The sequence below is a fragment of the Capricornis sumatraensis genome, chromosome 19, assembly GCF_032405125.1.
Source record: "Capricornis sumatraensis isolate serow.1 chromosome 19, serow.2, whole genome shotgun sequence".
In the NCBI taxonomy this organism is placed as follows: Eukaryota; Metazoa; Chordata; class Mammalia; order Artiodactyla; family Bovidae; genus Capricornis; species Capricornis sumatraensis.
In genome coordinates this window covers 11,580,410-11,604,981 of record NC_091087.1, presented here as the reverse complement: position 1 = coordinate 11,604,981, position 24,572 = coordinate 11,580,410, and the positions used below count along the sequence as shown (strand labels likewise).

Sequence of the window (24,572 nt, the reverse complement as noted above, 5' to 3'; positions counted from 1 at the left end):
AACCAAGTAAAGATATTTCGAGGAATGAAAACAACAGAGCACTGTCCCTCATGACAACAGATAGAAATACCCCTAACATGGTACTATCAAGTCTCATTCACCATTATATAAAAAAGAGTATATCACAGCTAAAGAGTGTTTGTCCCAGGAATGCAAACTTTCCTTAATATCTGAAAATATATTGAGTAGTTTACACTGTTAATAGAATAAAAGTAAATACCAAATGATCATTCCAATAGATGCAGAAAACGGAATCGACAATATGTTTTCCAGTTGCTAACTTGTGTCCAATTCTTTACGACTCCGTGGACTGTAACCTGCCAGGTTCTTCCGTCCATGGAATTTCCCAGGCAAGAATAGATAGTGGTGTGGGTAGCCATTCCCTCCTCCAGGGGATCTTCCTGACCCAGGGATTGAACTCGGATCTCCTGCATTGCAGGCAGATTCTTGATCATCTGAGCCATCAGGGAAATGCTTCCCCAATTTTGAACCAGTCAGTTGTTCCATGTCTGGTTCTAACTTAAACACTCTTGAACCGCAAGGGTGCTCATTATATTTGTTATTATCCTTTTAGTGTCTATAGGATCTGTAGTGAAAACCTGATACTTGTTATTGGTTATGTGCTTTTTTTGTTTTCTTGACCCTGTGGATTCTTGGGAGACAGGTAAAGTGGTCTGGTATTGCCGTCTCTTGAAGAATTTTCCAGTTTATTGTTAGCCACACAGTCAAAGGCTTTAGCATAGTCAATGAAGCAGAAGTTTTTCTGGAGTTTGCTTGCTTTCTCAGTGATTCAACAAACGTTGACAATTTGATCTCTGGTTCCTCTGCCTTTTCTAAACCCAGCTTGTACATCTGGAAGTTCTTGGCTCACATACTGCTGAAGCCTAGCTTGGAGGATTTTGAGCATAACCTTGCTAGCATGTGAAATGAGCACAGTTAAATGGTAGTTGGAACATTCTTTGGCATTGCCATTCTTTGGGATTGGGATGAAAACTGACCTTTTCCACAGCGGTCCTATGGCCACTGCTGAGTTTTCCAAATTTGCTGGCATATTGAGTGTAGTGCTTTCACAGCACCATCTTGGAGGATTTGAAATAGCTCTGCAGGAATTCCTCACCTCCACTAGCTTTGTTCATAGTTACGCTTTCTAAGGCCCACTTGACTTCACATTCCAGGATGTCTGGCTCTAGGTGAGTGACCACACCATCATGGTTATCCAGGTAGTTAAGACCTTGTATAGTTCTCTGCAATCTTGCCACCTCTTCTTAAACTCTTCTGCTTGTGTTAGGTCCTTACCGTTTCTGTCCTTTATCGTGCCCATCCTTGCATGAAATGTTCACTTGATATCTCTAGTTTTCTTGTAGAGATCTCTAGTCTTTCCCATTCTGTTGTTTTCCTCAATTTCTTTGCATTGTTCATTTAACAAGGCTTTCTTTTCTCTCCTTGCTGTTCTTTGAAACTCTGCGTTGAGTTGGGTATATTTTTCTCTTCTTTCCTCAGCTATTTGTTAAGCCTCCTCAGACAACCATTTCTTTTTCTTTGGGATGGTTTTGGTCACTGCCTCCTGAACCTGTTATGAACCTCCATCCATAGTTCTTCAGGCATTCTGTCTACTGTATCCAATCCTGGAATCTATTCATCACCTCCACAGTGTAATCATAAGGGATTTGATTTAGGTCATATCTGAATGGCCTAGTGATTTTCTCTGCTTTCTTCAATTTAAACCTAAATTTTGCAATAAGGAGCTCATTATATGAACCATAGTCAGCTCCAGTTGTTTTTACTGACTGTATAGAGCTTCTCAATATTTGGCTGCAAAGAACATAAATCTGATTTTGGTATTGACTGTCTGGTGACGTCTATGTGTAGAGTTGTCTCTCGTGTTGTTGGAAAAAAGTATTTGTTATGACCAGTGTGTTTTCTTGGCAAAACTCTTAATCTTTGCCTTGCACTCTAAGGCCCAACTTGCCTGTTCTTCCAGGTACCTTTTGACTTCCTACTTTTGCATTCCAGTCTCCTGTGATGAAAAGGGCATCTTTTTTTCATGTTGGTTCTAGAAAGTGTTGTAGGTCTTCATAGAACCAGTCTACTTCAGCTTCTTTGGCATCAGTGGTTAGGGCATAGACTTGGATTACTGTGAAGTTGGATGGTTTGCCTTGAAAAATGAACCGAGATCATTCTGTCATTTTTGAGATTGCACCCAAGTACTGCATGTCAGATTCATTTGTTGACTGTGAGGGCTATTCTGTTTCTTCTAAGGGATTTTTGCTCACAGTAGTAGATGTAATGGTCCTCTGAATTAAATTTTCCCATTCCCGTCCATTTTAGTTTACTTATTCCTGAGATGTCAGTGTTTTGTTTGGCCATCTCTTACTTGACCACATCCAATTTACCTTAACAGTGGACCTAACGTTCCGGGTTACTGTGCAATACTGTTCTTTACTGTATCAGACTTTACTTTCACCACCAGATACATCCACAGCTGTGTGTCATTTCCACTTTGGCCCAGGCACTTCATTCTTTCTGGAGCTGTTAGTAATTGCCCTCCACTCTTCCCCAGTAGGATACTGGATACCTTCCAGCCTAGGGGGATTGTCTTCTAGTGTCATATCGTTTTGCCTTTTCATACTGTACATGGGGTTCTCCAGGCAAGAATATTGGAGTCAGTTGCCGCTTCTCTGGTGGACCACGTTTTGTCAGAACTCTATACAGTGATCTCTCTGTCTTGGGTAGCCCTCCTGCATGGCATGGCTCATAGCTTCATTGAGTTATGCAAGCCTCTTCACCACAACAAGGCTGTGATCCATGAAGGGGTTGACAATATAGTATACCCATCTATCATAACACTCTTAGCAAGCCAAAAGCAGAAGATAACTTCCAAACACTAAGGAAAGGCACTTGTGGAAAACAAGTTTTCCAAAGACTACAGAATTACATCATAGTAAATGAACTGCTGAATGCTTTCCCTCTAAGATTGGGAACAAGGCAAGTGTATATACTTTTACTACATTTATTCAGCATTTTGTTATTCAAATAAAAGTCCTGGAATTGGAAAGGAAGAAGTAAAGCTGTCTTTATTTGCAGAGAACATAATTGTGTATTTAGCAAATTGTAAGAAATCTACAAAGATACCTAGAACTAAAAAGTGAATTTAGCTAGATTACAGAGTATACAGGTCAATACACAAAAATCAATTTTATTTCTCTATACCAGCAAATAACATTTAGAGAGTGAAATGTAAAACAATTAATTATAATAGCAACAAAGTTTAGTAATAAATGTAATGAAAGATGTGCAGTACTTAATACACTGAAAAGTACAAAACATTGCTGAGGGAAATTAAAGACGACCTTAGTAATTAGAAAGGTGTTCTGTATTCACGGTTTAGAAGAATAAATAGTATTTAGATAATTTGGAACAGGTTTACATTTTTTAAATATTTAGCATATTCCAATCAATATTTTTACAGGCTTGTTTGAAGAAATTGGTAGGTTGGTTCTAAAATTTATTGGCCAAAACAGTTTTAAAGAAAGTTTGAGGATGTTACCTGCTATCAAAACTTACTATAAAGCTCCAGTAATCAAGATAATCAGGTATTGGTGTATGGATACACTTTTAGATTGGTGAAACAGAATAGAGTTCAGAAATAGATCCACACTTGTATGGTAAACTATTTTGTGGCAAAGGCACCAGGATAAATAATTAAGGAAAAGGTAGTCTTTTAAACAAATTTGTTTGTTGTTCATTTGCTAAGTTGTGTCTGACGCTTTGCAACCGCATAAACTATAGTGCCCCAGGTTCCCTTTCCTTCACTATCTCCTGGAGTTTGCTCAGACTCAGGTCCATTGAGTCAGTGATGCCATCCAACCATCTCATCCTCTGACGCCCCCTTCTTCTCCTGTCCAATCTTTCCCAGCATCAGGGTGTTGGAGCTTCAGCATCAGTCCTCCCAGTGAATATTCAGGATTGATTTCCTTTAGGATTGACTAGTTTGATCTCCTTGCTGTCAAAGGGAAGCTCAAGAGTCTTCTCCAACACCGCAATTCAAAAGCATCAATTCTTTAGCATTCAACCTTCCTTATGGTCCAACGCTCACATCTGTACATGACTGCTGGAAAAACCATAGCTTTGACTATGTAAACCTTTGTCGGCAAAGTGATTTCTCTGCTTTTTGATATACTGTCTAGTTTTATCATAGAAATGAGCAAGCATCTTTTAATTTCATGGCTGCAGTCACCGTCCGCAGTGAGTTTTTTTAGCCCAAGAAAGTAAAATCTGCCACTGTTTCCACTTTTTCCCCTTCTATTTGCCATAAAGTGATGGGACCAGATGCCATGATCTTTGTTTTTTCAGTGTTGAGTTTTAAGCCAGCTTTTTCACTCTCCTCTTTTACCTTCATCGAGAGGCTCTTTAGTTCACTACTTCCTCTTCACTTTCTGCCATTAGAGTGGTATCATCTGCATATCTGAGGCTGTTGGTATTTCTCCCAACATCTTGATTCCGGCTTGTGATTCATCCAGCCTGGCATTTTGCATGATATATTCTATATAGAAGTTAAATAAGCAGGGTTACAGTGTACAGCCTTGACGTGTTCCTTTCCCAATTTTGAATCAGTCTGTTGTTCCATGACTGGTTCTAACTGTTGCTTCTTGACCTGCGTACAGGTTCTCAGTAGACAGGTAAAATGGTCTGGTATTCCCATCTCTTTAAGCATTTTCCTCTGTTTGTTGTGATCCACACAGTCAGAGGCTTTCCTGTAGTCAATAAGCAGAAGTAGGTAAATGTTTTTCTGGAATTCCCTTGCTTTTTCTGATACAGCAGATGCTGACAATTTGATATCTTGTTCCTGTGCTTTTTCTAAATTCAACTTGTACATCTGAAAGTTCTTGCTTCCTGTAAACAAATGGTGCTTGAACCACTAATATGGAAAATAATGAACCTTGATCTGATGTTACACTCTGCACCGAAACCAGCTAGCAGTGGATCATTGCTCTAAATATAAATGTTAAAGTTATGAAACTTCGAGAAGAAAACACAAAATCTGTTTTGTGTTAGGCAAAGATTTCTTAAACAGGACACAAAATGCACAAACCGTCAAAGAAAACAAATGACAGTAGACTTCATCAAAATTTAAAATTTTTGCTCTTCCAAAGACACATTATATAAAGTGAAAAGGCAAGCAGTAGACTAGGAGAAAATACAAGACGAAAAGGCTTGTATCCAGAATATAGGCACAGTTGGGTTTCAAACTCAGTCATGAGTAAAAGTACATAATAAAAATGGGTAAATGATTTCAAGAGACACTCCACAAAAAGAAAGTATATAAATAAACCCAATATCACTAGTCATTGGGGAATTGTATGTTAAAATCCCAGTAAGTTACCACCTTATACTCAACAGAACTGGTAAAATTAACATTGCTAATAATGCCAAGTGTTAGTGAAGATGTAGAACATTTGGAATTCTCATACACTGCTAGTGGGACTGTAATATTGTGTAGTCATTTAGAAAAAGTTTGGTACCTTTTTTAGGTTAAATTTACATTAAGGGATTCTTAAGGGGCTCAGTGGTTAAAAAAAAAAAAAAAAATCCTTCTGCCAGTGCAGGAGATGTGGGAGACGCAAGTTCGATGCCTGAGTCGGGAAGGTCCCCTCGAGGAGGAAGTGGCAACCCACTCCAGTGTTCTTGCTTGGAGAATTCCATGGGCAGAGGAGCCTGGTGGGCTACATTACAGTCTGTGGGGTCTCAAAGAGTTGGACACAAGTGAGCGACTGAAAAGTGAAAGTGAAAGTATTAGTTGCTCAGTCGTGTCTGACTATGCGACCCCACGGACCACAGCCCGCCAGGCTCCTCTGTCCGTGGAATCCTGCAAATGTACATTTAACATGTGACCCTGCAGTTCTCTCCTAGGTAGTTTCTCAAATGAAGTGAAAACATATATTCACAAACAGACTATGTGAATGTTCACAGTAGTGTTATTGATTATAGCCTAGAAATAACCTATTTGTCCATTTGCTAATGATTGTATAAATAAACTGTATATCCATAGTATGGAATATTGTTCAGCAGTACAAAGGGATGAACTTTTGATGAGCAACAACAACATGGGGATGAATTTCAAAAACACTACAATGAATGAAGTCAGTCAAATGCAAAAGCCTAATACTCTAGGAAATTCGAGAAAGGCAAAGCATTAGTAGTTGCCTGGGGCCTAGAGTCCGGGCGGGGAATTGACTGTAAAGGGGCAGGAAGGAACGTTTTAAGAGGATGGGAATATTGTGGTTGTGGTGGTAGTTACAGGACTGTCTAATTCATCAGTTTGTCAACCTGTATGCTTAAAATGTCTCAGTTTTATTGTACTGTGGTAAAGCTGTTGGAAAGAATACTGTAGGGAATGTTTCTCTGCTCTTATTTATATATATTGCTAAACTTTTCAATAAGTTTAAATGGGTTTCTTGAGATTCTGGAGTTTGTATTAAATACGTGCACCTAGGGGGAGAAAGTTGCCGAAGTGAACAAAGTTACAAGGTTGATGGGGATGCTGTGTTTGGTGTTCAGGGACAGCTTTTCTGATGAAGAAACATTTGAACAGACACAGATGAAGTGAATTTAGTTAAGTCAAAGAAAGTCTTGCCTGTTTCTTATAGAATTTTATGTTTTGTAGTTTCTACTACTACATTTAAGATTTTTTCTTATTGCATTGGCTAATAATAATTTTTGTTTTCATCTTTGTCTTATATTTTCCATGTTAATTTCTTGAGAAAAGTTAACTGTACAGATTTTACATGTTGTTAACCTACAGTCTTCATTCTATGCTTTGTTTCCAGTATGTGCTCAAATAATGCATTTTTGTGGGTTTTACTTAGAATAAACAGATGATTGCTGTATTTGTTAATATTTGTTTTTCCTAGTTCAGTATAGTACTAAGTTATAAGTAGAACAAAAAGAAAAACTAAAGTGAAAAACCAAAGATGCAAGTGCAGGTTCATGTAACATAATTTTCACTGTAAAATAACACATGAGACTATTTGCTGGTACCTTTAAAGGCACCCACGGTAGATGAAAGGTGGGAGAAGTGCAAGTATTCTTGAATTTCACTAACAGATAAGAGACAATGTTTGGAAACAGTTGATTGGTTGGATATAGATTAGAAATGACTGTCTTGACAAGATTTACAGTTTTGTTTGAATAGTAAAGATTCTTTTAGATTTCATGCATGTCCTCACTCACTCTAGATAAGGTATCTGAAAAAAAAACTTGAGGGCATTATGTCAAAATGGAAACATTAGGAGCCCGTGTTCACATCTTACCAGTAGATGGCAGCAATGTGCTTTGTTTAAATGTTCTTGCTTTTATTTATTTATTTTTTAAGTCGCAACTTGAAACTATACTATATAGTTTTCTTTTAGTGAAAGGCAGGACAGATACGATATCCTTTTTTTCTTTAAACACATAAAAGTCTTATTACTATTGTGTGATATCAGTTTATATGAAATAATTTTAGAAATTCAACTGATATAACTTGCCTAAAAAGTGCTAACATTGTATAGCTTTTGTTGTAACTACTTCTTAATTGAAATCTGTATTTTCCACAGTATTATTACTATTTTACATATACTTTTATGCCTCATAGGTTTTTCTAAGAGCCGAAACTGTCATAAAATGTTATAGAACTAAAAACTATTTTTGCTAAACAATACATGAGTGTTTAATCACGTAACTGTGGAGGCTTTTTATTTGTTTATTTGAAAAACACTCATGAATTTTTCTCTTTCATGAACAAAGGAAAAATTAAGGGTGACTTTTATAAGAAGAAAACATTTTACTCTTAGGTAGTTAGGTCCAACCAGTTATCTTCACATGGACTTGCTGGCCTCCGGGAAGTAAGTGACCTGTCTGCAGTGAATAAAGGTTCTTTCCCCTCTTCTGCCCCCTACCCAGGAAGGCCAGTGGGATGAGAGCGGTGCAGAACTGACTCTCAGCTTCAGGAACGATTGGGAACAGGGGACAGAAGTCTCTGGCTTGAGGAGACACATAGCTGATAAATCATTTTAGTTTCTGTCTTCTCTTTTATTTCGAGAAATCTGTGGATTTAGAAGAGAGGTTTGGAACTGTTTTAGAAAATAATATTTACACAGTGCTGAAGTTTCTCCCAATTTTTCACTCAATGTGTGCTGCCTAATTCTTAAAAACTCCAGAGTTCTTACAAAACAAAGAATTCAGAATTGACTTTTATCTTATAGAAACATGATTTATCAAGATTACTTAACATATACCTTACATACTTTGAAATTTTTATAGACCACAAAAAACTTTTTTTTTTTTACCTAATATACCCTAAAATAACACAGTCTGCCAGACCACAGTACATCCGTAATTTAGAGCAGCAGATGTTGCTACACATGCTTCTTTTTAAGACCAAGAAGCAGCACAAGAGAAAATAAAACAAAAAGTTCAAAACAGAAGAGAAACATGAAACAGTGCAGAGATGAGGGAGTTGGGAGGCCAAGGGCAGCTGGTTAGATTAGCAGAGCGAAGGGGTGTGGCGATCAGAGCTCTGTGTTGGCTGTATTTATCTTTTAAATGCTTTGTAAGTCATATGCTCATCCTGTTAATCCAGGTTTGATGGCTTTCTACTAAAATTTATTTTCCATTAAAACTACTTCAATTAGGCTGAAGCAAGAAGGACTTGATGCTCATTATGTGTTTAATCATTCCGCATTTCATGTGAGAATTGGCTAAGATATGCTGTGCCACGGCAGAATTTGTTGCTTTCTCTCCCAGAGTCTGCTAATGTTTTCATTTTGGTTTTAACTCTAGCTGATCCCACAGTTAAGGACTTAATCGGAGGCTTCACTGCTCTTCATTATGCAGCCATGCATGGCCGGGCCCGGATTGCACGCCTGATGTTAGAATCTGAATACAGGAGCGACATTATTAATGCAAAAAGCAATGATGGCTGGACTCCCCTTCATGTGGCCGCTCACTATGGTAGGGACTCATTTGTCCGACTCCTACTGGAGTTCAAGGCTGAGGTTGACCCGCTCAGTGATAAAGGTACAACGCCGCTTCAGCTCGCCATTATCCGAGAGCGGTCAAGCTGTGTGAAAATCCTCCTGGACCACAACGCCAACATCGACATTCAGAACGGTTTCCTGTTGAGATACGCTGTGATTAAAAGCAATCACTCTTATTGCCGAATGTTCCTCCAGAGAGGAGCAGACACAAACTTGGGTCGCTTAGAAGATGGACAGACTCCTTTACATTTGTCTGCCCTTAGGGACGATGTGCTCTGTGCACGGATGTTATATAATTACGGAGCGGACACGAACACAAGGAACTATGAAGGACAGACCCCATTGGCTGTTTCAATAAGCATTTCTGGAAGTAGTCGACCGTGTTTGGATTTCTTACAAGAAGTCACAAGTATGTAATTTAATTATTGCTATTATTACATTTAAAATTTATTTTTGCTTCTTCTGAGGAGCTTAAGGTGTTTTTACAACTTAAAATGACCAGACGTTAATGATTCTTGTTAGCCCTGCTCATTCCACTCGTCTGAAATGAAAAAGAAAGCTCTATATCACAGGATTTCATAAAAATAATCAATTGTGTTACTAAAAGTAAATAGGCATAGATAGGATGAGAGAAAAATTGGCGAAAAGAATGCAGAGAGAGGAATTTTTTAAATAAACAGAGATCAATACTAGAACAGGGCATTTCCTACTAGTCATAAACATAGTCTTTCCAGGCTTTCATGAAATTGAGAATGAGGAATTAGAAGGAGAATTTTGGATCTTAGCATCCTTAGCTATGGAAGTGTCTTAGAATTTGTGCTTTATTCCTAAGCTGTGCTCGTGTTTTATCATTCCGTTTCTGCTTCTTTACAGTGTGAACACACATGGAATGGAATAGCAGTGTTATTTGTTAGGCATCCTAGGAGTACAGATTAAGGATGCTAGATATTAGAAATGGTTGTAAGGAAAAGTTTGTTCCCAGTAGGAAATTTGGTGCCACTGTCCCTGGCCCACACAGGACAGTATAACCAGCCTGTTTTCGTGTAGGTGCCTTATTTTTAAGCTGCAGAGTGTGTGGCCTGCTGCGTTAATGGTGCGTGTGTTGTTTTTCGGATGGAGGAATTGGTTTGTGTGGAGCAGCCACCCTCTCCTCTCCGACTTCCTCGTGGGTACTCTCAGAGCTTCATATTCAACATGAAGCTATTGTCTCTAAACGCAGCGTTTTGTCTACCGTACTTTTTAATGAATTCCCCTTTCCTCAACTAATTTTTATGTTTCATTCATTCTTATAGAAGAAGAAAGACATTCTAGGTGCCAAGTAGTAGAGGATTAGGAGCTTACCTGACCTGCTTGTAAATAATCCACTGTCCTTGGAACTGAATTTGGGAGTAGAAAATTTATGAAGAAATGAGGTATAATTTGGATTTTGTTTATTCATAAGAAAGACAGGATGAAATTATTACCACTGAGTATATTCAGACTCAAGCATAAAAAAATGACACTTGGGGTCTAACCCGTGCTGTCCACAGAGCGTTCAGTGATGATGGAAATGGCCTCTGTGCTGGCCACTGTGGTAGCCACTAGCCCCATGTGGCTGTTGAGCACTGATTTTGTGGCAAGTGCCACACAGGAAATGGATTTTATTGTACTTATAAATTATTTAAATATCCGCAAGTGTCGTCTTCTTCAGCACAGATGTGCCTGCCTTGGGGGAGGTATTTTGGGGTGTCTGGTAGGTGAGCCCTTGCAGAAAGCTTTTGAGACGCAGTGATGTACTCAGAGACAGGAGGTGCTGTGTGTGCTGATTCCTCCCCGCTGGCTTCAGATCCAGGCCATATTTTAGGAAAAGACTGCAGCAAAAGTTCAACTGCTGATTCTTTCAGCAAATTTTCTAGTAGTTTTCAGTTACAGACTGATGGGGTGTTGGTGTGGTGAAAGATAAAATTACTCTTGGACTTGAGGTTAGAATTCTGTCGTGTATATAGCCTATACAGTGTATCTTATACATAAATTCTGAGTGTCTTCTTGTTTTTGTTGCTTTAACTTTGATACTAGATTACTTGGCTGCCTTCAGGAAGGCATGTTACACACACAAATGCCACAGCCTGTTAAATACTTTGATCAGTGGTCAATGGCATAGACTAGGACTCAACTCACTCCAGCCCTAACTCAGCCACAGACTACCTGTGACCTTGGGTGGGTTTGCTAACTGCTCTGTGCCTCAGTGTCCTTATCTTAAAATTAGGGTAATCATATCTGTCTTACAAGCTTGTTGTGAGGATTGAATGAGTTAATATGTATAAAGCACTTAAAACAATACTTGGCACATTATAAGTGCTCTGTGTTTTGTTTTGTTTTTTTTAAGAAAATAAAGTATTAAATGAAGGTGGACGAACAGCAGGGCCTGACTTGCTACCTACAGATCAAATCCCTTAGATTCTTATTCTACCCTGCCTGTTTTCAGCTCTCTAAACTGTGGTGCGGTCTGCATGTGGAGACAGGCAGCCAGAGGGATGGGAGGAGCCGCCCCTTTGTCCCCAGCCCTTTGGAGCTGCTCAGCTCCACCATGGAGTGCTGCTGGAGAGCAAGTGATGAGTTAAAAAGAGATTCACATGTACCTTTAAAATTAGGGCGGATAGAAAAATTGACAGGCCTGCCTCTTTGTGTTTGAGTTCTCTGCTGCACCTGGAGCAAAGCCGTGCACCTAGTAAGTCTGCAGAAAAGGTGGATTGGCTGACTGCAACCATAAGGCCGGTGGCTTAGCAAACTTGGGATGCTTTTCAGAAGTGAAGGAACACCTGTCCTTGGAAGGCTGCAGTTAGCCTCTGTCTTCAGATGCTGCGACGTAATTCAGTACCTCTTGCCTTTGCCATCAGTGGTGTTTTCTGCCAAAAGCAAATGCAGTGTTTCTGCTTCACCTGTGCATTATTTATGAGGTTTTCTTTTTCCTAGTGTGCTGGAAGGACCGACTGTAACTGATGGCTCACTGGAGCGCTGTACTGGCTCTCTTGAAAACCAGAGTGAAAGACGGTTGGGTGGTTCAGGGAGCGTCAGGTTAAATCCCTGAGCTCCTTCTCATCTGTGCTGCTGCCGAGCCCCTGCTCCCTCAGCCCCACGTCCTCGGCCTCTGATCTGAGAACTCAGACTCCTGAGGTGTAAGAACAGCGAAGGCACTTGGTGGTCTTTGTTCGGGGCCATATTAGTTTTCATTGTTCCATTTTGACAAGAGCGCACATTATTTAAATTGGAAGAGCTCAAAACAGTCATAATCTTAGAATCTAAAAGCTGTTGTGGCTTTTTAGAAAAATTGCTGTAAAACCTTTGATACCTACTCCATGAAAACAGGGCAGGTCAAGTGGCTTGGTTACAGAGTAGTATCTGCAGGTGCCTTGTTGATCACAGTAGAGGGAGAAGCCACAAAAAGCTGCTCTTACTCTACAGACTTCCAGAAACCTCTGCCTTGAATGTCCGGAACTCAAAGTGGTCTCCTCCAGAAAGCCAGTCGACTTTTTTGTGCCCGGGAATAATGAATACAACCAAGAAGAGCCAAAGATCGTACCTAGAGCGTGAGCATCACCTTGCTGAGGGAAAGCTGTTTCCTCCTTAGAGAACCTAGTTTTTGGTCTCTTGGTTCTTTTACTAGGAAAAAAAGAAAAAGCAGAGTGGAGCAAATAAACTAAAGACACAGTAAGTGAGAGCAGTGAAGATGTGACCGGTGACAGGAAGAAGTGGTGGTGATGACAGGCAGCAGCAGGCGTCCTGCTGGAGACCCCTTACGGAGGCCTGCTGAGCACACTCATTCTGAGGGTTGTGCCAGTGCATGCCATTAATTAGAGTAATTTGTATGTGTAGTTTGCACAAACACCATTATAGAACTAAGAGGATCATGGAAATTCTGGCATTATAGGAAGGGGCAAAAATTCTCTAGCTGAAGAGCGGAGACTGTAGGAATGTTTGTTCAGTGCAAAAGAAAAAAATTAACATTTATGCATAAATGGCAAGCACAAGAAAATGTTAACGGAGGTACAACACCAAAACTTCAAGAAAGATGGTTTCGTAAGGAAAGCTTCCCTTAAGGAAACCGTTCAATAATAAGGGAAACCTCCCTGAACAATTGGATTGTAAGCTGGTGCTCTTTTCCCCTTGTCAGCTCCCTGCCCTACAGTGTAAATTTCCCTAGTCAAAGAGGTATTCAGAATATGAAAGTCTTTTAGGAAAGAGAGACAAAGTCCATGAGAAACGTATTGCCCTTTCCGCTGTTTCCTGCCTTACCCCTCTACCCGCGCCCACCCCCCGCCAAATACCCACACTTTGGTGAGAGGACTGTGGTGGGGGGATCAGGGAAACATTTATTCTCCGGGTGGGCTAGGACTCTGCTGACGTCTCTCCCTTGGCGAGCAAACCTTTGTTGTGCCGTTTCCTGAGTGTCCGTCAGGCCAGTGTTCACACCCTCCTCCTGCCAGAGCCGCCAGGGGTCTCTCCCTGTGAGAAGCTGAGAGGGTCCCTGAAAGGACAGCTCAGAACACGTGAGCGGTTCCTACGACTGTGGCTTTCACTTCCAGGCTGGGCCACGCACAGAGCTTGGCCGCTTGTCTAAAAGACCCCTTAAGTGTTCCTACTAGTTTGTGGCTCCAGTAGCTTCTGCCCCAAGTGCTGCACTGATTTCAGCTCTGATTCTAGGTCTGTCTCTTTCTCCAGATTCGGTGGTGGAGGTTCGCCCTATACATCCATTTACTGATGGGTCCTAGATATGCCCTTGATGAGTCAGTTCAGCTTTTTCTTCTTGTAAGGACTGGAGTGATTATGATTACTTCAAGTTCTCTTTTATGTTGGAGCTGAAACTAGAAGTCTGTTCATTGTTTTTATCATTTTTCACTTATATTGTGAAAATCACCCACAATGTGAGAATCATCCTGTCCGCAGTCCCTAGGGCTGAGCAGCGTTTGCCCGCTTGGGTTCAGAGGCCCGTGTCTCCCTCTCGGCACCCTGACGGTTTCTCAGCGGGGCCTGTGTCTGGTTGCTGTTGCATCAGCTGCATCCTGTGGCGGGGAGAGCAGACAATGGGCTCTTGCCCCAGCGTCTGACTTACCTGATAGGCTTGGGCAGGCTGCCTAGTCTCCCACCCGCCCCACGGGTCTGTGGCCTTCTCTGAAAATCGGGGGAATCAGAGTCTGTGGGGTCTCTCCTTTTAAAAATTCTTGCCAATAACCACTCTTAAAGGGAATAAAGGCAATGATATCCTGCTGCTTGTGGTTTTATTTTATTTTGTTTTTGGATTCATACAGAATGGTGTGGACTTTCAGGGGTCCTCAAGACATGAGATCAAAACTAATTTCATAAGAGTACTAAGATACTATTGGCCTCTTTGACTGCACTGACTTTGCACTGATGTGTAAGCAGTGGTGGCTGAAACAGCAGGCATTCATGAAGGCAGTGGCCCCAGAGGCTGCTAGCAGTTGTGTTCTTCACCACAAGGCAGTCTGAGTAGAGTGTTCCAGATCCATTTAGGAATGTCTTTGATTTAATTTTAGTAAATCTTATCCATTTCAGTGTGTACCTTTTTTAATATTCTATGGGATGGAAATTGAAAGTGTTCTTGCTCTGTAACAAAGTGGGATTGAATTAAGGGAAAGTACATCTGTGATTGATCTGAACCGCAACTTTTTTTGATGGAATAACCATATTTACCTAAAATATGAGATGGATAGCCGAGGTAGGCTTTGGTATTTGGTAGACATTTTCTTGAAAATGAATAAAGTTCACTTGTCACCTTAAGGAAAACAACTGAAAGTATTTATGATGAGCAACAAATTTTGTCCTTTCAAGTGAAAGTTAGAATTTTGAAAAGCTTATATTTGCCACTAGGACATTGACAGTTTACCAATATGTACAACTTTTCAAAGTCAGTAGAGCTGTTAACAAAAGTAATTTTTTGCTATCATGCAATGAATTGGGTCACCATTGGAAAGATGTACATGACTCAGGTAATCAGTGTTTTCCAAACGACTAATGCATGGTGTTACACAATCATGCATTGGGTAAAAGATCCCTTCAAAGGGCAAAACAGACCAATGGATTTTAATATGAAAGGGTATAAAAAAGTTCACTGATTTGGTGTCAGATTCCATATTGAATCTAACCTTAAAAAAAACACCTCTTGTTGAGTTTTGGTGTAGTATCAAAGATCCATGATTTATCTATAAAGGCCATTAAGTATCCCTTCCTTTTCCCACTACCAGTGTGAGTCTGGATCTTCTTCATTTATTTCAATCAAGACAGCATATTATTTATAACATGGTATGCAGAAGCAGGTCTCTGATTCCAGCTGTCTTCCCTGAAGCCAGACCTAAGAGATATTTGCAAAGATGTAAAACAGCACCACTCTTCTCATGAAATCTTTCTTGTTTTGGAAAGCAGCTTTTTTTTTTTTTCCCATAAAAGTTTATTTCAACTGATAATGAATTTTATAACTCTTACTTTAAGAAATCAGTATTTTAAAAATGTCTAGATTTGGTAAATATAGATAGATACAACACACATAATAGAGAAGGACATGGCAGCCCACTTCAGAATCCTTGCCTGGTGGGCTACAGTCCATGGAGTTGCAGAGAGCCAGACACAACTTAGCAGTTCCACAACAACACACGTGAGTGAAAATTCTTCGAGGTCAGCCAACTTTAAGAATGCAAAGAGGTCCTCAAACTAAAAAAGTTGAGACCTAGCAACGTTCAATTTCTGCATTCAAAATTTTAAGGACACCCTGTTAACCTGGTGTTCTAGGATTTAATGATTTTCTAACATATTTCCATTTGCAGTTACAATCTGTGAATAAGATGGAATGTTTTAAATTACTGCTTGGTCGATGCCAGCATACTTGTTACTTAGGATCTGTAGAGAGAGATCAGTGATCATTCCATCAGATGCCTTGGGGGTAAAACAGATTGATTATTTGTCAGTTCAGGAAATGAGTACCCTGAATTATAGATAGCAGTTTCAGTGATTTTCCATGCACAGAAGCATATCAAAGGTGCCAAGGAGTCCTTGAGTAAGTCAACCACTTAACAAGGTTTTAAATACCTTGTTTATCTATCTATCTATCTATCTATTTATTTTACATAGCATGGCAGGCTCTTGCATAAATTATTCTTAAGGCAGAGAATATGTCAGTTGGGTGTGTGTTTAATATTCAGAAGAGTCAAAGGTAATGTAATGATCTGTGTTTCTAGTAGTTGCTGTTACAGTACTTGAAGCAGCCACTAAATATGCTTTAGTGGTATGTAAAAGGTAGTGCTTGTTGTATTTTGATATGTAGGTTTTAAAGAATTAATAAAAGGAATTAATTATTTAAATTTTAAATAATTTTAATGTATTTGATAATTTAAGTACTTTTATTATTTTAAAATATTTTATTTAAATAAAAATGCTTTAATGATTACACTGATCAGAAGGAATTTGAAAAATAAAGGGCTCATGTTTCTGAGAGAAAAACAATTAGGTAAATGGGAATGAGTTGGATAAATTGTTTTGCAATGACAATCTGTCAAGTACTTTTTTAAGTATTTTGAATTTACTTTTTAAAGTAATTTTAAGAAAGTGAAATTTAGGCTGTGACTTTCTCAGCTAAGTCCAGTACAGCAACAGGTGTGTAAGCAGGAGATCATAACAGCTCCTCTGCACTGGGGACCCTTACGCCTGTGTTCCTTTGAGATGCTTCTGTTACCAATTTCTTTGACTGTTTTTGTTTTTTTAGTATGACTTACCAAAATAGTGATACTTTATAGCTCTTTGGAGAAATAATTTGTGTAACACATTTTAACTAAGATTATTTTTGATTATTGATTTTTCTTCTAATTGGGGATTTTGCTGCACTTCTGCATTGTAGTCTTCCTAGGTTATTTAGTCTCAATTATTAAAATTACTTTTAGAAATAAATGGTACACTGCATTTATAATGGGCTAACCTATCTACTTAGCACTTTTCATCTTGGGTCAACATCTGCAGTGGTCTCCCGGTACCTCCGTTTTATCTGTTTCCCTTTTAAGATCCTACCATGAGCACGTTTTATTCTTTTGCTCTTGTCCCTGAACCCCCATCACAAGGCTTAGTATGAAATGTGTTAAATCTTATTTTATAGGACAAAGGTAGTTGCTAGCTCACCTCAAAATAAGAATCACGGTATTGAAAAATAAAAGGCTACTTTGATTTTGCTCTTGGATGCAATCCAGAATTACACAGCATCAGCTTGGATGATGCGGTACACAGTTCTAAGTCAGATTACACTACATTTTAAGGTTCTTTGATATAGAAAGTATGACCTTATTCTGTACCATTTCTATCATATTTGTATTACTTTCTGTTCCTTGTGTAGCCTTCTAAGGATTTCTGTTATTTGTTACAAAGCAATATGTGCTTTTCTTTGGCTTAAGGCAAATGCAGAGGTGGTCATGTCAAAAGGAGATATTTAATGCTTTAGGGTGTTTAATTTTTGAAATTATGCTGCAGCCCTGGTTTTGTAATTTGTTCTAGACTAGACCCTTCAAAAGCTGATTTCCTATTTTATACCAGCCCAATTATTACTAATGATGGGCTGCTTTAGCAAGTGGAAAGACTAATAACCCTTTGAAGTGTTATGTAATGCCATTGTAATTCATCAGTATGAATAATAGTTTGTAGTGTCTCTGCATCCCCCATAGCATTTATAGCTGCTTAAATTATACTTTGTGTGTGTGTGTGTGTGTGAGATGTCTCCCCCAGGCCCACCCTGTTGTAATCCCGTGAACACGGCAGTTGCTGTTTAACAGCACAGGAAGGAGACACCTTGTAAACAGCATGTACGTGTATTGATTTTTGTTGTTGTTGTCCCCTTTATTCTCTTTCTCTGCCTTCTTTTCCTCTGTCTCCTTCTTTCCTTTGCCCCTTTAATCTTTGGGACAGTGCATTTTTAAGCACATAGTAGGTGCTCAGTCAGTACTTTTGAGTGATGTGTTGACAAGAAAGTGAGTACAGGCACACCTTGGAGATATTGCATGTTCCACTCCAGACCACTGCAGTACAGGGAGGCAGGCAAATTGTTTGGTTTCCCAGCTCATAGAAAAGTTACGTTTACACTACATTGTAGTATACCGAGTGTGCAACATAGCATTTTGTCTAAAAAAAAAAAAGTAATAATAACATGCTTACCTTAACTTAAAAAGTACTTTATTACTAGAAGATGCAAATCATTATCTGAGCATTTAGCCAGTGGTAGTAGTAACTTCAAAAAAAAAGATCACTGATCACAGATAATAATAAAATAATAATCAAGAGATAATAGTACAATAATAGTGAAAATATTTGAAATACTGTAAGGATTACCAAAATGTGGTGCAAAAACATGAAGTGAGCAAATGCTGTTGGAAAAATGGCATTGATAGACTTGCTCAACTTAGAGTTACCACAAGCCTTCAGTTTGTAAAAATACAGTATCTACAAAGTGCAGTAAAATGAGGTACGCTTGTACTTCTTTCTTCAGTCCTAATCTTCTGTTCCTAAAATGATTTTCCTGGGAAAAAATGGCTCCTTAAATAGTCTTGGAAATAGCAGTGATTACAATGAGTAGTCTTTATTACTTTTTATCATGTAGCCTGCTTTTCATCTAGTGCTACTACCTGCCAAGGTGAGGAAATAGCTGTGTATTTGTGGACACCCCTCACTTCATCACTCCATAAGTTCTTCTACAAAGTTCCCCCATCTCTGCCTAATCCAAGTCACGTAGTGATTTCCAGAATATAATTTCCATCAGTTTGCCCAGAACTGGGCATCATGCTCCTTTACTATTAAACTGTCAACTCATTTTCTTAACCATCTTAGCAGCAGGAAAACAGAGCTCCTTCCAAGAAGGAGCCCTCTACTTTTTTGAGAAAGAGAAGCAAAACATTATATCCTTCCAGTATTTAAAATTACTGATTCAACATATACCAGATACTCTATAACTCTTACTATATGCCTGGTCCTGTTGTAAGCACTTTACCAAAAGTAATTCTTCTTATGCTTGTAAGGCCCATTGTGTAGGTCATCCTCAGTTCATAGATGTGGAAACCAAAGCAGAAGGCTAAGTAGCTCACCCAAGAGCTACTGGGTCTAACAGTTGATGGTTTAACTGTGGCTTTTCCCATTCGAGGTATTTCTGCAAACAGCAGTTACATATGGTTAAGAAATCTTCAAAAGATTAGATTCCGCCCGAACATTGAGACTGCTACAACATACTGCTTAAGAAGAAGAGAATTCAGTAGCAAATTGAGTAAAGCTTTCTGATATTTAGGCATAGGAAGCACATTTTCCCCTGGAAAGGCTCATGCTCCAGTATCTCTTGCGGATGGTGGCTTTTCTGTAGCTGTGTCCCTTGAATTCAAATTGCTGGCTCATCTTGGCCCTCTTGCGATTTATCACAGCCAATGAGGAGAGCCAGTGGCACTTGTAATATTGTGCCTGGGAAATTTTCTTACCTAGATTGTTAGGGCATTTCCAGTACCTCGTGTGACATGTTGCCAAACTATATCTTCCCTTGCCTCCACCTTCTAGTAACATTTTTAAAACTTTTAGCCCTGACCATCAGCCTCATCAAAGCTCTTCCCCCTGCTGGGTCCCAATGACAAAGCTACCTAATTTAGATTTTTTTTTTTTTTTTAATGATAACACCCTACTTCCACATTCCAGAATCTCAGTTATCTAATGCTGCAAAATTGAGTGACTTAAAATGATAATAGTTGATTATTTTATTTCTCTGCGCCAAGCAATGTCATCTTGCTGGGGCCACGCCACTTGACTGGGGCCTTTCCACCTTCCAAATGTCTCACTCTGATGGCTGGCTAGTTGTGCAGGCAGTGGCTGGGAGTTCAGCCTGGACTATTGGGCCGTGACCTTAGCTCCTTTTTTGACCTTAGCTCCTTTTTGTAGACTTAATGTCCTGGTGATAGTTGTGTGCCAAGAGTGAATGTCTCAAGAGCCAGTTGGGAGCTCTGATTTATGAGTTTCACCATAGTCAGGAGCTCACCCAGTTTCTAGGAGAGGGAACCCAGATACCGTCTCTTAACACTGAGGTATCCAGTCACGTTGTTAAAGAAGAGCGTGAGGTTTTTGGAGATATTGTAGTCATCTTTGGAGAGTGTAATCTTCCACAAAAGAAGACCTTTTGTCTCCATCTTTTCTACCTTAGCTAAGCAAATTCCGATAATATAATAATATAATTTTTCCACATTGTTAGATGATATGTTTTCATTTACGTATACATGTATATTTATATATGTCAATTTTGTCTCATCTGTTTTGCCTTGAATACATTGTAGTGGTTCTTTTCATTAATGCTGTACTTCAAAAGAACCTGCCATCTTTTAGGAAAATCAAATTCTTTAAAAAAAGATTCAAATATGATTCATACTCTGGTTTGCATTTGTAGATCAAATAGTTTAAGCATTTGTTGAAAAATGGCTGACAATTTATTCTGTTCCTAAAGGTAGCCCATGAATGGTGATGAGAAATATTTCAAAACAGATTAAGAAATGATTTGCTGTTGACATGGGTGTGTTTTGCAATGAGTTAGTTGTCTGTTTTATACTCTTAGGAAAAGCCTATTAAGTATTCATTTGTCCAGCTAGTGTTTGTTGAGTATTGATCATGTCAGGCGTTGGCAGCCAGAAATCATCTTACCCTCGTGGAACATGTAAGGAAGAAGATGGGCTTTAAGGGGCAATCACCGAGTGAATGTGAAATCATAGCCACGTTCCGCACTCCAGAGAAATGGAACTCAGAAAGTACCTGATAGGGAACCTGACCTCGTCTGCTCTAATGAAGTGGGCTTTTTAGCAGAGATCTGGATGGTGAAGAGGATATAGCCTCACCAAGAGACCCATGAGCGCATACAGCAGCTTTGCACAGATCCTCAGGCGGACATCCATGGAGATACCTGCCGCTGGCTTACAGCCGTTCTTAGGAAAGCAGTAGCTTTAGCTGTGATTCTGTTCAGAGACCATGTATTTAGTACCTCTCGGAAAGCGCCTGATCATACAGGCCCTACAGTGCAGAAGTCTGAGTTTTAAGGACCCTTTTTCATTTATAGTTGTGAATAATGGTGATCCCTGTAAACAGGTACAATTCAAGTAATAAGTACTAAGTATAGCAGTAGTCCTCCACGTATGGCCTGGGGACTCCTGGAGTTAACCAGACCCTTTCAGGATATCGAGATCAAAATGATTTTCTTTGTAATACTAAGACATTATTTGTCTTTTCCACATTCCTTCTTTCATGAGAGTAAATGAACTTCCCCAGAGATTGGATGATGTGGTTTCATCACAGCAGATTGGATATGAGAGCATACATGAGACTTCAGCGATCATCCATTCATCCAGACCTTTAAAAACTTGAAAGGTTTTTAAAAATTGAAAATTGGAAGAATGCCATTCTTCTCATTTATTTTTGAAAATACTGTTACTTTCATAACAATGTTATTTATGTTAACATGTAATAGGCTTATCTTTATTATTTGTAAATGAATTAATACGTATTTCTGAACTTTCTGTTTTAACTTCTTACATGGTAATTAAAGTGTAAAGAGGTTTTGAGACCAAAAAGTTTGAGAACTGCTGAAGTATGGCATTGTTCTTGACTTTAAGCATGTTACTTAATGTTGGAGATGCAAGCAGTCTGTAAAATGGGGATGATGATCAAAGTACTTCCCTCGTAAAAGGATAAAAACAAGTTAGTGTATGTCAGGAGCCTATAAGACTACATGGCATAGAGTACACATTGAACATATGTTAATTTGTATCATTATTGCCATTTAATATGAAAGAAGAAATTTACGTGAATCCAAACACTTCTGAGGCTCTGTGTCAAAGAACTTTTGCTCTTGTTTGTGGTCATCTCCATTGTTTTGGTGAAACACAGTATTCAAAGATGAAAGAAATTGCAATGTGTAATTTCTTTTTCTTTTTTGAGTTCAGTTATAGCATAGGTTTTTATCGGCAGATGGTCAGGATGGCTTGTTTGAAGACATGGAAATTCAGGATAGCTTGCTTTGCCTCTTCCCCCTCCCTGCCTGCCCTCCCAGTCCGCTCCCTTCTCCCCACAGCAGGGTTCTGCTATGTCTAGAATCATGGGGAACAGAGGGGCACACCTCATTTGGGAGAGCTCCCCGGGGTTGGGTTCCGTGCCCTGGACAGGCAGCTGATAGGAGGAACTTAGTTCCCTCACTTTTCAGGTGGAGACACTGAGGCCCAGAAGAGGGATTTGCTCACACAGGTTCAACCCGCATAATAGAGGCCTACCTGGGACAAGAACTGACATTCCGATTTGTAATGGTAAGAATACCAGGCTGAGAATCAGAAGAACTGGTTTTAGTCTGAGTCTCAAACACTTCAGTTGGTCGTCTGATGTTGAGCAGTTGACTAAAATCACTGATCCTTAGTGTCCCTATTTGTAAAATGGAAGTGAAACTACCCACCATCCAGGGCTGTGAAAAGGATCAGTGAGATTCCATGTAATGGTACCCAGGACGCATCCTCCTAGCTCGTCTCTCCGCTCCTTTGCATGTAAAGTCCACAGAGAGATACTTCCCAGTGAAATAAAGTACTCCTTTCAGAACCTTAAAGCCCTCCTTAAATGTTGTGTTTTGCAGCTTTGTAACATTTTCTTTTTTCTGTCTTTTTAGGACAGCCCAGAAACTTGCAGGACCTGTGCCGAATTAAAATTCGACAGTGTATAGGCCTTCAAAACCTAAAACTACTTGATGAACTGCCAATTGCCAAGGTCATGAAAGACTACTTAAAACACAAATTTGATGATATCTGATACACAGAGAACTGTGAGCGAGATTAGGAGTTATATTCCAGATACTTAAAAGGCTTTTTGCCTTGCACAAAGTATATCCTATGCAATTTCTGATTTGCTGTGAAGTCAGAAAGCAGGTATACACTTTACAGGTTTTTTTGTTTGTTTGGTTGGTTTTCATTGTAGGGGAGAGATTTTTTTATACACACACACACACACACACACACACACACACACACCCCACATGCTTGAAGGTCTTAATTTGGTTTCTTGGTCCAAGTTTAAGAGGTCCAAGCTTTCTATACAATATTGCATTTAAAACAATTGTTTTTCCAAAATGACACAAGCAGGTTTGGAGTGGAGAATTGACCCTTTCCAAATTTATGGTTTCATTGGTGTGCACAATATTACAAACCAGCAGAGCACTTGTTACAGTTTGGAGGCACAATTTCACCCAGGGCATCCCGGGCTCTACTGGAAAATGCCCTAAGAAATTTTTAAGTACTGCTGTCACCTCATTCATTTTAATGAGTACAAATTGGCTGTTTCAAACTGTTCTTTTTCTAATTAACGTAGCTTTGGATGACTTAAACCCAGTCCCTCTGCTTTTGGTTGGTGTGCTCGTTTCTAACTTACTTTTTTAACAGCTGTAGTACACTACCCGGAGACACTGAGTCCCAGCTTCTGTCTCTAGTTGAATTGTGCTTTTAAAACAATTAATGGGAAAGAAAATAACTTTCTAAAGCCCGTGTATTCTGTTTTTAAAATAGTGCCTCCAGTGCAGTACTCTTTCTGGTGTATTTTATCCATTATTTCACTTGATGTTCCTCATTCCACAGCTGGCTTTGACATGCCTGTGAGAACAGGAACTGCCGCTTCAGTTTTAATTGCAGAACATAGAGTCAGTTGCAATTTCCATTTTAAGCTTTGTCTTTTACTTCAGTTTAAGCAGAAAATTTCATGTCCTGGTGGTAGAGTATTCCCTAAAACTAGCCAAAATACTGTTAAATCATTTGGCTTTAATAGATAAATAATTTGGGATGGTTTTATGGTGTTTATTTCTTCCCAGTTGAAATAAAATGTCTAAAGGGTAAAATTTCTAATGGGTGCATATTTGTAAGTCTGGTTAATTTCTAATATGCTAATTAAGCATTTCCTATCTATTTTAAAGTTATACACAGTGACGCTGTTCAGAACAGTTATTTTCTGGGTTGATCGGCATATGTTTGCAGTATAAACATAAATATGATAAAGTGTCAGTAACAGTGGTTCCAGAGATATTAGCAATCTATGGAGATGCCCTTGGAAATGAGCCCTGTGCTTGACGTGTCATCGTATTAGTTCCAGAAGAAGCTTTAAAACTATCCCAGTATTGTTCTTAGTGCTTTGGGAAATTTCAGAATATTTACATGCTAGTAATAAATTTATTATCAGAAGTTTACAAAATAAAGGGCTTCTCTTGTCTGAATTTCTAGTTTTAAGTCATTAAGTATAAAGTTATTTCACCTGAAAAGTATAACTAAGTAGAATTAGGAGTCTCCTCTGGCTTTATCCTTTTTCAGAGCTGACAGTGATATTTCCTCAAGCACAAAATTTATTCTCTTGGATGTGGAGTGGCTCTGGCATCAGATACCTGCTCTGCTAGGCCTGGGCTGGGAGCAGGTTTCTGAACAGTGGGCAGCTTCGGGGAGAGGGTGATGTGAGGGATCACGGCTGGGGTACATAGCCTCTTCCGCAGGGAACCACTCAAAG

At 39.3% G+C, this 24,572-nt stretch overlaps 1 protein-coding gene across 1 annotated transcript in view; it reads left to right on the top strand.

Moving 5' to 3' along the window:
• ASB7 (ankyrin repeat and SOCS box containing 7) overlaps positions 1–22,841 on the top strand; it is a 41,516-nt gene extending 18,675 nt beyond the window's left edge. The window contains exons 2-3 of the mRNA XM_068991458.1: positions 8,821–9,426; positions 22,702–22,841. Of these exons, the coding sequence (XP_068847559.1) occupies positions 8,821–9,426; positions 22,702–22,841 (746 nt within the window). The remainder of the gene's footprint in view (positions 1–8,820; positions 9,427–22,701) is intronic.
• Positions 22,842–24,572: the final 1,731 nt, after the last annotated feature.